The sequence below is a fragment of the Engraulis encrasicolus genome, chromosome 11 (assembly GCF_034702125.1).
Source record: "Engraulis encrasicolus isolate BLACKSEA-1 chromosome 11, IST_EnEncr_1.0, whole genome shotgun sequence".
NCBI lineage: Eukaryota > Metazoa > Chordata > Actinopteri > Clupeiformes > Engraulidae > Engraulis > Engraulis encrasicolus.
In genome coordinates, this window is record NC_085867.1 from 25,692,215 (window position 1) to 25,708,080 (window position 15,866).

General features: G+C 48.6%; 1 protein-coding gene across 2 annotated transcripts; it reads left to right on the forward strand.

Annotated features, from left to right (window-relative positions):
- Positions 1 to 533: 533 nt before the first annotated feature.
- On the forward strand, positions 534 to 15,535 carry wu:fi75a02 (mucin-5AC). 2 transcript variants are annotated; one of them, XM_063210278.1, is made up of 10 exons: positions 534 to 906; positions 2,057 to 2,531; positions 2,758 to 2,815; positions 3,142 to 4,227; positions 4,612 to 7,006; positions 7,385 to 7,444; positions 9,017 to 9,188; positions 10,575 to 10,708; positions 12,072 to 12,143; positions 13,524 to 15,535. In XM_063210278.1, the coding sequence occupies exons 2-10, from the start codon at positions 2,067 to 2,069 to the stop codon at positions 13,786 to 13,788; spliced, it is 4,707 nt and encodes a 1,568-aa protein (XP_063066348.1). In that variant the 5' UTR covers positions 534 to 906; positions 2,057 to 2,066; the 3' UTR covers positions 13,789 to 15,535. The 2 variants fall into 2 exon arrangements, with proteins under 2 accessions (XP_063066348.1, XP_063066349.1); XM_063210279.1 differs by lacking the exon at positions 7,385 to 7,444.
- The last annotated feature ends 331 nt before the right edge of the window (positions 15,536 to 15,866 follow it).

Sequence of the window (15,866 nt, forward strand, 5' to 3'; positions counted from 1 at the left end):
AGTCTTCAGTGTCAATACCCTGACAGCCAGCGGAGGGCGGCACAGGCAAGAATAAGGTCATCAAACAATACAACATCTGCACAAAGCGGGGGAGAGATGGGGACGAGTGGACAGACCCTTCCCACCCCCACCTCACACCACACCAAGTAGAATATTGAGCATGGTTGTCCTTTAATGTTTAGCTGCCGCAGTTTAGACATAATTTATTTAAGTAAAGAAGTGATATAAATATGGATCTGGCTTTATTGAATTGTGTTATGATGCTTAAGAAAGAAATAGCTAACTACTAAATGACACCACTTCCTATTAGGATGGACCGTGCGTTTGGCTACATTGTGTCCAAGACTTTGCCGAAGATACCGTGAGCGCATAATCCCCAGTCATTATACATTACATATTAGATTGAAATCATGCTTCAATGTACCGTAGATATCCCATGATGCAGTAGGAAACTTTTGCTATTCACCAATGAAACAGTAGTATAGTTCTGTACAGCCAATGGAAAGGGCAGTCACTCCCCTACTACACAGAACGGAAGCTGATGCCGTGCACAATACTTGTCATTAAGCTAGCTAGTTTGTTTTATTTCAATCTAAAAACAGTTCAAGACCCCATGTGTTTTTGAGTAGCTCTTCAAATGTTCCATTACAGGATGTGACTTTTATGGTCGCCGGTAGTCAATCTAACATATTTGGGTCTTTTTCATGCTCTAACTCATTTTCAATCTGGGTCATGGATGGTGTGTCTGCGCCGGAAGCGACTGCAGTAAGCTTTTAGATATAATTTCTCACTCAACACGGGACATCGGGATGGAGTTGCACGAAATTATACTTTGAGCTGTTCCACCAATTCCCGCATCCACCTTGCTGTTCCACGAACAGCAGTGGTCGGGGGCTGCGTGTTCAGGTAAGCTATGCAATTTTTAATTCCAAACACCGGCGAAAGAACGTTAAGTTCCCGACATGCTATTTGTGGTGGCCTGAACGCCCCTGCTCTCTTCTCTTTACACGAGTTGGTACGCAGGAAAGCATCAACTCCTCGTTACAAGGTTACAAATTCGGATGGATTATTTTCCAAACCGTGGCAATATTTTAATTGTTTCCCCTGTAGGCTATGCGTAAAAGCGCAGTCACATCGTGAACCAAAATAGTTTGACATTTGGAAGACGTTCGTTTGTAAGAACATGGTTTGTGTAAATCAGATATACAAAACATAGTCGTCATGTGACTTAGATGGTAAATGATATCTCATTGTGAATCGTGATGGAATAGAAAGTATTTGGCCATCTGGATATCGATTGTCCAAAACGCCGGTTTTAGACGTTAGGAGCTATGGGGGACCATTTCGACTGAGCTTCATCGCTCAAGCTATACAAGACCTACCACTACCAGTATAAAGACAGTTATTGGTCTACTACCAGCCTTATCAGTGTCCCTGAGGAGACCTGGCAGTCTGCTAGGTTCATCACAGACCTTGTTAAATTTCAACACAACCGAGATTGCCCCTAACGTCTTCCTATCATAAAGCCCAAGGGACATGGTGGACATTATTATCATGCAAAATAATTCAGTAGGTAAGACAATGCCCATTCAAATTGGCATTTGACTTTGTTTATCAGCTCCTTTTTAGCTTTGCATTTTATTCTTCCTAACTCCCTTTCTCCCATCATCATCTAAACAGAAACAGTCAAATATCTTTATTGCGCAAAATGTAGAGTAGAGTAGAGTAGAGTATCGTTTATTGATCCCAGGGGGAAATTAAGGTGTCAAGTAGCATACACACATAAATAAAGACATTGCCCACAAGACATAACACACATATTTACACATAAAATAATCATATATAGCTTACTGTTGCATACATTTTGCCAAGGCATCTCTCTCTCTCTCTCTCACACACACGCACGCACGCACGCACACACACACACGCGCGCGCACACACACACACACATACATACATGTAGCAGCCACAGCCACAGGACATAAACAAGCCACACGGAGAGGAACACAGTGCATATTAATGCATAACTGCATACCTCCATGTTCCTTCCCAACAGCCAAGTGGATATGATGCTCTCCACTGACCCCAGGAACCCTGCACAGGGCCGTGGGTCCACATCGGGCCCTTGCCCCCTGGCCCCATCTCCAGCAACACCACCCCCTGTTCCAGCCCCAGCCCCGGCCCCAGCCCCAGGCTTCCACCCCGACCGGCTGGGCAGGGAACCCAACAGCATGGGGGGCAAGAGTAAGACCAAGGCTGCCGAGCTGCGCTGGACTCCGGAGACCAAGGCCGCCTGCCACCTGGTAGAGGGGGGGTTCGGACAGGCGGCGGGGGCGGGGTTCAGCCAGGCAGGGGTTCCCCAGAGGAGGCAGAGTGGTGGTGGTGGGGCAGCATCGGCGGAGATGAGCCGAGGTGGAAAGGCGGCAGCTGGTTTCGGTGTGAACAGGGCCACCACCACCACCACCACCAATGTCAATGTGGATGCCGGCAGAGGCTTTGGGCGACAGGCCGAAAGCGACCCTGACGCTAAGGTATGGCAGTCAGAGGTGGAATGCTAAATAGCCACCAGTACACTACACTGTGCTTGCCCTGTCTTGTCCTGTCAACACATGGGCTATTGAGAAACAGAATTTCCATTCCCTTGTATGGGTTGTAGCCTACGTGTGACGTACTAAAATCAGTTGATCACTCCAGATGATTTGTGCTGCGTTGTTTTTTTCATTGCCTTGTTTTTTGTTCCCCTTTTCTCCTTGGCAGGTTTTTGTCACGTACAGACAGACCAAGGGAAGACCACACAGCGATTATTACGAAGAAGGTAATGACCGCACTGTGTTCCAGCTGTAGTGCAAAACAAATCATGCATAACACCCATGTGATCTATGCAATTCAGTTGTAAATTGCCCAAAAACCCTCTGTCTACTGGAGCTGTGAAGCTGTCATGATCAGTGTAGCATGATAACATGTAGCAACTATGACAGTGCTGTGCACTTACTGTAACAAATGATTGAATTTATTTATGTATACAGAACACACAACAGAGATCACAGACGTTGCATAGTCATTTTTACATTTATTTGCACATAAAGCAACATTGTACCTGAATGCTGATCTATTGTGCGTTTTCCTTGTGTTTCATGTCAGAGGACTCAATGCAGAGACAACAGTCCATGTGGAGCCACCCACCTTCCTCCACCGGCACCCCATCTCCCCACCCCTCATCTCCCAAGAAGACCTCGGGCTCGTCTACCCAGACCACAGGCCTGGTCTCGGGATCGGTATCGACTTCCCGGGGCGTCTCGGTCTCCTCTCCCCAGACCTCCAGCTCTGTCCCAGTCACGTCTCCCCCGACCCAGACCTTGGTCTCCTCTCCCCATCCTCCTCCCCAGGGCCCCTCCGCCTCCCCATCCCCATCCCCATCCTCCTCCTTCAGTGTGGCCCAGCTGGGCGCCCTGGAGCGGGTGTTGGCGGCCCACCAGGCTGAGATGCGGAGCCTGCTGTCGGGGTGCCTGGGCTCGCTGGGCCAGCGCCTGGAGCTCCTGGAGCACCGCATGGACCTTCTGTGCGAGCAGAGCACCGCGCACGCCGGCAGCCTGGCCTTGATCCATGGACGCCTGGCACAGCTGGGGGGTGGGGGCGGCAGGGCTCCTGGTGGTGGTGGTGTTGGTGGACAGGCTTCATCACCTCTCGCCTCTCCCCCTCACCACTGCAGCAGAGGGGTTGGAACATGCACCTCTCCGCTCGGCTCCCCACCCCACCCCACATTTAGAGGCCTCGAGTCCGGCGTCTCCCATCTGAGCCCACCCCACCACACACACACAACCAGGGTGGCTGGTTTTGCTTCACCTCTCAGCCCTCCTCATCCCTCGACCAGAGGCCTCGGACTGGTCTGTTCGCTTAGCCCACCCCCCGCCACAACAACCAGGGCTCCCGGATCTCTCTGCCCGCTGAGCCCACCGCCCAATTCAACCAGGGGACCTGGGACAGTGTCACCTCTGGGCTCCCCCACGCACACAACCAGAGGCCTGGCGTCGGCCTCGGCGTCACCAGTGAGCTCGCCCCCTCCTTCTCCTCACATGATCAGGGGATTTGGAGCTCCCTCGCCGCTCATCCTGCCCCCCCATTCACCTCTCAACCTGCCCCCTCACGTGACTAAAGGGCTGGGATCACCGTCCCCAATGAGCCCACCCCATACCTCCACCCTGCTCCTGTCCCCAACATCCAGACAAGGTGAGATGCGAAGTGGGACGGGTGTGGTTGATTTTAAAATTGCCATTACAGTAGTTGATAAAATTAGCATGGAACGTAGGTTGCAAACAAGCATGTTGAAAGCAGAGCAAAAGTGAATAAGTTGTGCGTTGTGTGGAGATGTGTGAAGTGCCTTGCTCTTCTACTTATCGTGAATGTATTCAGCGAATGTATCCCGTGAAGTAGTCAACTACAATTTGTCTGAGTATATGCAGAGGTGGGCCAAAGTTGAACCCTTGTTATATTATCTAGGAAACATTTTAAAACAACAGGCGAGCAGAGTTTTGCTCTTTAGCTAAGATATGTTTGTGCACGTTGTGATATTTTATGCGCCTATAACAAGGTCTTTGTGTGTTGTTTTTCCAGGTCGCCACCAACCCATGGTGGTAGATGAGGACTCTAGTGCCACAAAAAGCTTTGCTCAGAAGCCGACGCCACTGTCACCGGAGAGGACCAGGAAGACCTCAGAGCCAGTGTGTTCATGGAAGGTGGCCGCCGTCACGTCCCCAACCCGCGGCCACCACGCTGTGACCAAAGACCCCTCTTGTGGTCCTGGGACGACGGGTACTGCGCGTACCCCAATGGCCTCCTCTTCAGGAGGCAGCACAACCTCTTTCTCAGCTGTTGGGGGGCAGCCAGAGCGCTGCCTACAGGGTAACTACTCCCCGGTGTCGGACTTTGAGGACGCCGACACGGAGCTGGAGATGGAGAACGGGCAGAACGCCCTGAGCCTGTTGGTGGACACGGTGTTGGCTAGCACGGACGTTAGCGGTGGCTCCTCCTCCTCCAGCTGGGGTAAGGAGCAGGCGCGCTCCTGCTTACCACATGCACATGCACACCCACAGACTGCGGCCAGGGCTGGGACTGGTGCTGGGGCTCAGGGCATGCGGTCGCCCTCCAAAACACCAGGGGGAGCCCCACACGGTTCACACCGTGGCCCAGTTTCTGGCCCGGTGCTCCAGGTGCCTTCCATCAGCGTCCAGATTCCGGCGGAGAAGGTGCAGTCGGGGACGCACTCATCGTCGTCGTCGTTGGTGTCTGTGGCGGAGGGCAGGCTGGTGGACAGGAGGGAGGGGCTTCTCTGTGCTGCCTCGTCTCAGCCAATCAAATTGAGCCCCATCGGTGGAGCCCTGACGTCGACACATTCCATCACGGTGGTTGGAGCCAGCAGCAAGCATCCCAGGCAGCAGCAGCAGCAGCAGGTGCTTTCGCCAGTGGCCGGGCCCACGAAAGCACAACCGGCATTGCTCGCATTCGCCTCCCCTATTGCCTCCCCCCTGGGCTCCCCCTTGGGGTCCCCGGGCCCTGCGTCTCCATCGCTGCATAGCCCTAAGCTGCAGGGGGACTCCTGCTCCTCCTCCTCCTCCTCCTCCTCCTCCTCTTCCTCCACCACCACCACCGTGGTCAAGGCTGAGAAGCCGGAGCCTAAGAAGAGGCAGAGGAAGAGCGAGGCAGCCTTGGCCTACGCCGCTCTGTTCAAGACTACAAGCTCCACCGTCAAGACCTCCTCGGCCTCGCACAGCCCCTCCCCCGCCGCCGCACAGCAGCCGCAGAGAGGTCCACAGAGGCCTGAGGGCGATGTCAGCAGCAGACCGCAAGATGGCCGCCCTCACTCTGAAGGCAGAACGCAGAGCTCGGGCTCAGGCGGACAGTTCAAACAGGAGCCTGGCGATTCCGGGTCCGGCTCTACTAATGCGCTGTCCTTGTCCCTGAACAGTGACGGTCCCATGTCGCCCACTGCAGGGTCGCACGTTAGCCTGGCATCCCCAAACCGAAGGGGTCCTCCAGGGCCTGGTCTGCCGACATTCACCCAGGGCACCTCAAACATGCACTCGGTCGCCGTGTGTGTGGAGACGAAACTGGGGGGCATCAGGGGTACGAAACAGACGCTGTTGCCCTTTCACTCCACCAGTGTGGCACGCGCCAACTCCAAGCTCGCCAACATGCCCAAAAACGGCTCGTCCAAGCCCCTGCTCCTTGGCATCAAGTCATCGAGGTCATCAGAGGACGGTGACGCGGTGTTGCTGCAACAGCTGTCTGACACGGCCAGCCGCCTCACGACCCCTTCTGCCATCTCCTCCTCCTCCTTCCCGGCCTTGGAGGGCGGTGCGTTCGGCGGACTGGCCAGTCTGCAGCGACCCGTCGGCGCCAAGCTGAAGCACTTGTGGGACAAGGAGCCAGCTGTGCGGAGGGGGCGCGGCGCCGCCCTGAAACGCGTCGGCGGGCTGCACAACCAGGACCACGGCACAGTCATTGACCCGCTCGGACCCCTCATGAGCCTCAGCGACACCCTCTCCCCGCCTCTAGTGGGCGCCGTCACCAGCCTGGGGGTGAAACCCAGCGTGGTGGGTACGCTTTGCCACAGCACCTCCTCCCTCTCATCCACATCAGCGTCATTCTGTTTCTCCACCTCCACCTTCTCCTCATGCGCGTCCCCCGGTCGTCTGCTTGCCCGCGGCGGGGACACGTGCCGCCACCAGCCCAGCCTGGCTCAGCTGTTCCGGAAGGCTCTGCTGTCGCCGGCGGAGCTGCTGCGGCATGGCGTCTTCCCCAAGCCGGGCATCCAGACGGTGTTGGCCATCTCGGCGCCGGGCCGCTTCCGCCTCTGGCTGCGCCACCGCCGCCTCTCGCCCTTCGCGCACCTCTCGCCCTCCGCGCTCGACACGGTGGTGACCCGCGTGGCGCTCCACCGAGACCAGTACCCGCCCCTGCGGCCACTCGCCGACTACACCGGGCCACCGGGCCTTGCCAACGACCACAGGTAAGGCCAAGCATCCACCCCCACACACCCTCAAGACGTACACGCTTTAGCACCTTTTACAGGGTTTTAATCATCTGATTTCTGTTATCACCATTTGTACATGTACATTTCAAAGATAATATTTAAAACGGTACGCAATTGCACATTGAGTATGTATTTGTTTATGCTATTTAAGTGTAAACTTACAACTACAACCTACAACGCATAGTCACATACAGATGCTGAGACCAACAAGTTCTTTAATTACAATGCAAGCTACGTGACTACACATACTATACAAATGTATGCGTGTTATAATGCATTATCACTGCTATGTCACGGTTCTAAATGGATCTCGCTGACCTTTGACCTTGTTGTTTCTGTATTGCGTTGCTATAGCTACGCTCATCGCTCCTGTCCCGAGGCCTCCTCTCCCATCAGGACGAGAGCCACAACACGGTGGGCATAAACACTCCCAGCCAGTCGCACAGCACAGTAACCTGATGCTAATGCTAACATTTATACCCTGCATATAGAGCAAGAGGACAGTAGGCCAAAGCAGTGCAGAGAACGGAAGAGACGCACAGGGCAGTACCTAGCTACTACCACTGCAAATGATGCTATTGTTATTGTAGCTGTCTGTAGCGGAAGTGATCTTGTTGTCGCCTAGTGTAGTGATTATTGTCAGCTGTCGCCATAGTGACCGTTACTGCCAGACGTTTTCATTATTCACCGCTTTAGTGCTTAAAATAAGGTTTTCCAATTTCCATAGTGAAAATGTGTGATTGTGTGATGTAGGATTGCTTCCAAATCCCTATTCTAATAGCTGCCCGATAATAGAATTGCTTACGCTAACTTTATTCTGTCATATGTCACAAGTGTCATGGCAATATAGGTATGTTATAAAGTCTTCCTATATCTTCCTCAGCGCCACAGCAGGATGGAGGCAGTGCAGTGTCGATACAAACTTTGCTAGGACAAGAGAAACTAGGAGTTTGCTAGGACTAAAGCCAACATCAACTAGGGTGTGTTTCTCGACAGCAAGTTAGCAACTTACTTGGTTGTAATGCAATTTCCCATTGGCAACTTACAAAGAATAGGTGTGCTTTAACACATTACCTGCCCTTGAAACAAGTCTAAGGTGATTGACACAGGTGAGTGTGAGAGCCAGTCTCCCAGGGATTTCCATCCACACACACACACACCTTTACACCCCTGATTAACCTCTTAGGCCTACTGCAGATGGGGTCGCCGGCGGACCTATTCACTATTTTCTGAAAATATTCAACTACATCATAACATTGTTATGGCACTACAGAGAGCTTTAAGTAACAGATTAAGACATGGGCATTACAATGTTGGTGACAGTAAGGTTATAACATAGGCTCTGCGCTAAGGGGTTAATCTTCGCTGCACACAAAGCTCTACTCTGCTCTCTGGGCAGATTAGTGCTTACTGAAATACACTTCAGTTTGCCACTGAAATCTTTATTCACCTTTTTTTCATGAGCACTTTTTGTTTAAACTGATTAAATGTAACCAGTTTAAACAAACCGTTTACATGGGCAGTTTCCTCGATTTATATGAACAATCTAAACTACCAAATATCTATGTAAATATTGAAGCCACTTATGTGTAATAAGGCTATTTGACTGTTTACATGATGCATACAGTATGTAACCAGTTCATATGTTAAGTCTGATTTAAAAGTGCCCATGTAAACCCAACTATTAACAGTTTGTGTTAATGAGGACACAAAGCACTTTTCTTTTTAAACTTGTACTGTTTTGTAAGCCTTCTATCATATTTGATATCTGTATTTTTTTCAATTGTACTGTATGTTCACAAGACCATATAAGTCATCTGTGTTTGTATTTCGAACACCTTTTTTGTATTCACTATTTTTTTGTCTTGCCGTGTGTATACCTCCAATTTGTTGTACCCTATCCAGTCATGTATTTGCATAGTAATCGTATGTCTCTGTCTTCGCTCCGCTCTCCGCTACTGTCCTGCGTCTCACTTGACCCATCAGGAGGCGGAGCAAGTCCAAGTTGACACCAGAACGCAGTCAGGATGTCCCCCCTCGCCACTCGCCCTCCGTCAGGATGCTGCGCCTGGATGTGGCGCCCACAGAGCCCAACTTCGCCAAAGTCAGTGCCAACGTCAAGTACCCAGGGCTGCACGGCAGAGGGCCTACCAGAGAGGTGCGTGCAGTAGAGTACATCCGATCTCTGCATTTAGTTAGTTAGTTAGTTAGTTAGTTAGTTATTTGGTGAATGTGAAGGACTTCCCCTTGGTGGATGCAGCAGAGCAGATAAGATCTCAGGATTTACAGGGGTTGGACAAAACAACTGAGACACCTGTCATTTTAGTGTGGAAAGTTTCATGCCTCAAGTGGACCAGCCTGTTGGCCAATATTAATGGCCATTTTAAGAATTTTCAGAATTTGGCAAGCATTTAGTAACTCCACACCCCTTTGCCACAGAAAAAATAGTGAAATTCTGACATCTACTACGCTACAGTAGTGATGGTAATTTTATAGCATGGATAGCATTCTGAAGACTCTTGATAGACAAACTTGAGCCTTTTCAGCATTTGTTTTTTTCAACTCACAGAAAATTGAATTCTATCTCTGTCTGCACCACACTGTAAAAACTGAATTGACACGCCTCAGCATCATTAGTACTGAATGTTAGGATCCGAAACTGCTTTAAGCCTCATTGGCATCAAGTGAGTTAAGGGAAGTATCACATTAAATTTTCCACAAAGTCAAAGGGTAACTTCTGCCAATTTCATGCAGTTGTAATGCTCACGCTACCCTGGACTTGTCAGTACCTGAGTTTTTTTTTTTTTCTTCAGCCTTTCAAAAAAACATCTTGATTTTATTTCCAAAAGCATCCAAAAGGTTATGCAACATCAGCAGACAACTATCAATCAACGATACCTTTTGGGATAATATTTGAAGTAGGCCTATGTTAAAAAAAAGTTGTTAATGTAAACAAAGTCTGCCCCCATTAGAATAGCTCAGATCTTGGAAAGGGTCAAAAAATGCAGCATCACCGGGCACTGACAAGTCAAGGGTAGCGTGAGCAATACAGCATATTGAAATTGGCAGAAGTTATCCTTTAAAGGGGCACTGTGTGAGATTTTTAGTTGTTTATTTCCAGAATTCATGCTACCCATTCACTAATGTTACCTTTTTCATGAATTTTTACCACCACCATGAAATTCTAAGTATTCATTATGACTGCAAAAATTGCACTTTTCATACATGAAAAGGGGGATCTTCTCCATGGTCTGCCATTTTGAATTTCCTAAAATAGCCATTTTAAGCTGCAAAAATGACTGTAATTGGACCATGCTAGTTAATATTTGTTTATTACTTAGTAAACTTTCATGTAAAGATCAAATTTGGCAATAGGGAGCCTAGTTTCAATGAGTAGCATAGTTGCAGTACCTTTTTTGACCATTTCCTGCACAGTGTCCCTTTAACAGTGCTGCAAAGCAGTAATGAGCCCACTAGGTCCACACTGTATTAGTACACCAGTTCTGATTCTGATGCAACTTGATTTTGTTTGTTTATCTTGAAGGCCGCACTGTATGATGGGAATGTGGTGGCTGAGACAGGTCGGCGTTCCGAGCGGGTCTCCCAGATCCGCATCCGCAAGACTGTCCCCAAACCAGACAACAACCTCACCCCCATGGGGCTCCCCAAACCAAAGAGGTGAGCCAGCATGTTAGGAAACAACCGCAGGCCCAGCTAGCAAAGCATGCAGGATGTCTAGGGCTATAACCCATTTTGTCCTGGAGCGACATATACGCTGCATGCAGGCTCTTGAGGTTTGAGTTTTTTATTAACAATGTGAGTATGTTAGAGTTGAATGAACACATTCCAATGCGTAATGAGGGTCCTAGCTTTTAAATGCAACTTATTTAATATTTTTTGTGCTTCAGAGGCGGAGATATTTAGGTTTTGATAGGCAGAGGGCACCTTTTCCCAAAAAGGGCTTAGGATAAAATGGGTTAAATCACGACATTATCTCAGCTGCGATGTAACAAACAAAAGGCCTACGGCCCACACCTACCCATAGCCCTATGTGATGCAAATACATCAATTAATTATCCACAGGTATTGACATCACAGAAGCTCTAAGTCAGTGCTTTCCCCATCACGTGACCTAACCTATAACAAAATTTGCATTGCTGGCCCTGCCGTGGCCAACCGGTAGGGCACTCATCTGCCATACGGCTGCCCTGGGTTCGATTCCCGGCCTGGGTCATTTGCCGACCCCTCCCCGTCTCTCTCCCCATTTGTTTCCTGTCCACCTCTCAAGCTTTCCTGTCAAATAAAGTAAAAAAAAATGCAAAAATAAAATTTTGCATTGCTCTGTACCCCAGTAACATAAGAAGCAGGGCCCTGGTATTGTTAATGGTTGTCAGTCTAAAGACCCCATTGGAAAGAACAAAACTATGTACTCAATGGACGTATGCTAATAACTTTTACAACCTCTTAGATATTGTGCTTCCCTAAACCAAAGAGGTAAGCAGCTACTTAACGCATGTGTGCCACTCACCATACGCTGCAGCACTAGGATAAGATTATTCAACCCCTTGGTTGCAGAACAGTTTTAATGAAGTGCGGTGCGTCTCCTTGGGTGCTGTGAGTCGATTTCATACATAAAGTGTATTATCACTATACTGCTAAGGATGTCAGTCGTGAGTTGCCATTAAGTCTTCCTGCACAACGAGACCCTTGGTATACATACCATTTTATTGTTTTCTTGTGTATGTTAATTTAAGGACTCCTTTTGAAAATGAGATGATTCATACTGCAATAAATACATTCTACACAATACAGCACAGCTGTAATTGTTCCTTTGTGGGCTTTGGGTACTGTGAAAGAAGCTTATGAATAAACTGCACCCTCCTCACCGTCCATCATCGTTATACTGTGAGAGATGTGTGTCTGGATGCATGCACTGTATATAGTACAACGCAGTGGCGGTGAATGCCAATTATGGGCACTGTGATGCACTGTTAATGATTTGTGGCTGAAGTTCCATCCTGTATTTTTGTTCTCCCAACAGATTGAAGAAGAAGGAGTTCAGCCTGGAAGAGATCTACACAAACAAAAACTACAAGTCGCCCACACCCAACAGGTCAGAGCACTGGAGTAGTAGTAGAAAAGTCCATTTAATAAAATTTTATATATACGTATTTGGGTGCTGGAAAAGTAACAATTAATAATAATAATAATACTTTCGTTTTATATAGCGCTTTTCAAAACACCTAAGGACGCTTCACAGAGTGTTGTGTTGGAAAGTGTGAGTGTGTGTGCGCGTCAGTGTGTGAGCGTGTGTGTGAAAGCATGTAAGTGAAAGTGCTTGTGGAACTAGCAGCCATAAGCCTCCAGGAAGAGATGTGTCTTAAGGTGTTGCTTACACATGGCCAGTGAAGGGGCATTCTGGATGTGGTCGGGCAGATTGTTCCAAAGAATGGGAGCAGCAACATTGAACAATTGAAATTACTTCATGAGCATGAGTAATGGTGTTTTTTGGGGACTTTGTTCTTGTAATTGTATTAAAGATGCCCTGTGTGCACTTGTGTGAGGTCTAAAACATAGTCCATTTAATTGTATGCACTAATACTTGTGATCAGGACTTCCTGATTTTCCAGACTGATATGGGCGTATAAAAACAGCACTTTCACCAGAAAACATTGCACAATGTATTCTCCGTGCTGTCAATGATTTGCATTCATTCAAGTTATCTTCGTCAAAAGAGTTTAGTTGTTTCAAGATCCCAAAAAAATCCAGCTGTCTGGTGCTTTAACTTGACTCCTTTGACTGTACATTGTTCTACTTTTTGTCTTTTTTTTGTTGTCACTTCCAGCCCTGAATCGCAATAACAACATGGGTGCCCTGTCCTTTGTTTGTTTGTTCATACAGTAGTTGTTTTGTGCGCCATGCTGTGTGTTTGCTGTCTATGCCAAGAGCCTGGGGGAGGGACTGTAGTGTATTGTCTGGGTATTGTCCTGCTGCTCCTTTGGCCTTTGCCACTCACGGCCCTCTATCACATGAACAAATGTGTGTTGTTTGTTACCTGGCCCCACTGTTGTCTGTCATTTGTTGTTTGTGTGCGCTTGTCAATTGAATGGTCAATAGTTCCATCATTAATGGCTCCATTTTTTTTAGCGTATTTGCTTTGTATGCCCATATGGGAGAATGGATTAAACCTTTATTACAATTTGACGTCAAACACGTCTATCTATGCGTCACATGATCGCGCTGGTCCAAGAGCACTGTTAAGTGAGAAACCTGGCTACGCTGAACTTGCTCATAAATTGCCACCAGATATCGTTTAGCCATCTATTAGATGGCTTCCCACAATCTCAGGTTATTAACTTAGGTTTACGTCTGAGCCAGGTCCTTGTCATCTTTGACTTGTTTATTGTTGTTTGATGTAATATAATGTGTATTTTCTTATTGTTGTTTTGTGATGTCTCATGTGCTGTGCGTTTTGTGCGGCGTCTCTCTTCAGGTCACTGGAGACCATTTTCGAGGAGCCCAAGGAGAGGAACGGCTCGCTGGTCTGCATCGGCCACCAGAAGCGCAAGCGCGTGCTCGACTTCCCCGACTTCACGTTGCCGCGGAAACGCAAGGCGCGGCCCAACCTGGTGGGGCTGATGCGCACCAAGGGCAGGGCCCGGCGGGGACGCGGCGACGACACGGACCTGGACGTCATGCTCATCGAGAGGCTCACCGAGCTGGAGGACTTCTTCTCTCGAGAAGGCCTGGAGAACTAGGCCGTCAAACATGGTGACCACAATAGGACTAGGTTCTAAAACACAGGAGCCACAATAGGCCTAGGTTCTAAAACACAGGAGCCACATTGGGCCTAGGTTCTAAAACACAGGAGCCACAATAGGCCTAGGTTCTAAAACACAGGAGCCACAATAGGCCTACTGTAGGCTTACACACAGGACCTACAATTGAACTAGGCCTCTAAAACACAAGAGTCGAAATCAGCGTACTGTTGGCTTTCACAAAAGCAACAATAGGACTAGGCTCTAAAACATAGTACGGTAACTGCAATAGGCCTACTGTAGGTTTTCACACAGGATCCACAGTAGGACTATACAAAGGACCGAAATGATTAGGCCTATGTTCTACTACACAGGAGCCACAACAGGACCAGGTTCTCAAACACAGGAGTCACGGTCGGCCTACTGTTGGCCTTCTTCACAAGAGCCACAATTGGACTAGGCCTTCCATACACAAGAGCCAAAATAAGACTATTCTCTAAAACACAGGAGCAACAATTGGCCTGTATTACAGGCCTTACTGAAGGCTTTCACAGGAACCACAGTTGGACTAGGCCTGTAATACACAAGAGTCATCATATGTGTCTACTGTAGGCTTTCCACACGTGATTCAAAAATCCCAGTTTATAGTCTCTCTTTAGTGTGTAGGCCAGGGGTGGGCAACTTTTATTATCAGGAGGGCCACATTTTTTCAACGATACCATCGGAGGGCCACATGACCACGAATCTGACTCTAACTCGCAGAGTTTGAGATGCAGTTGGTTGCTCACCAATGGCCAATATTGTTTGGAAGGAACAGCAGTGGCCAACAGTAAAATTACAATGGATTGATTTAGTAGTGATTTAAAAAAAATATGGTCTTTTTTAAATTATGTTTTATCTATGGAGCACACAGAGTGAGGAGGCGGGCCGCATGTGGCCCCCGGGCCTCCAGTTGCCCATCCCTGCTCTAGGCCCTACTATACAGGGACCTGAGTTACAGCAGATGGAGGGACCCTGTCTGGAGTGCTACTAGTAGGCACCCGCACTCATTAACTGACGGTCCGAGTCCTGGTGCGTAGTCTCTTGTGTTTAGGCACTCTTATACACAGCAACCTCAGTCAGTAGGTGGAGGGACTCAATCATGGTCAAAGTCCCAATTTTTTTAGTCTCTCTTTTTTTCTGGATCAATACTATGTATTCAACTGTGAAACAGTACCAAAGGTATGGTGTGGTAGTAACCCTAACAGTGCCAATGCTGTTACAGAGAGGTGGGGATGGGTGTGGGTGTCCCACTGGTTCTGTGCGGAGGCCCCCTAGATGGCCCCCCACCTTCTCTGGTGTCCTGTGTTGTGCACCCAAACTAGCATTAGCCACGGCATAATTTATTATTGGCTGTGCCTCTGTTGTCCTTTTGGCGTGTGTGTGTGTGTGTGTGTGTGTGTGTGTGTGTGTGTGTGTGTGTGCGCGCATGATGGGAGAGATTGTTTCTGTATGAGAGGCAAGAGTGAGTCGTGGGAAGACCTTTCCACCACAAAGCACACGCACACCTTAGTGAATCGCCCTGCTCGTCATCATCAGCCAATGATGACTTCATATGAAGGGAAAAGACCCCTGAACTAATCCCCACAACTTCCCGAGCACATGTAAAGGGAGAAAAAAAACCTCACGTCTTCGCACCTTCACCCCCTTTAACCAGCACAGCCAAGCCCGGTTAATCTCCCATCCGCTGCCATCTGCTTATGGTGACTTAGAGCAGTGGTTCTCAACTGGAACAGTCTTGGGACCCACCATTTTCCACTCTCATTCGGTCGCGACCCAATTTTTTTAGCGACACTCGAATGACCGATTGCACGCTTCTATCTCGCATAAACATTCTGATTTTATCTATGACGACAGATGACACAAGTTCAATCGGCTATAAAAATAAACGTTAATTGTTGCAGGAAAAGTTTTTTTTTCAGCGAATGAATGAATTACGATTTTTTTACACCACGGCTCAGCGACCCACCCATGACCCCTCTGCGATCCACATTTGGGTCGCGACCCACCAGTTGAGAAACATTGACTTAGAGAACACC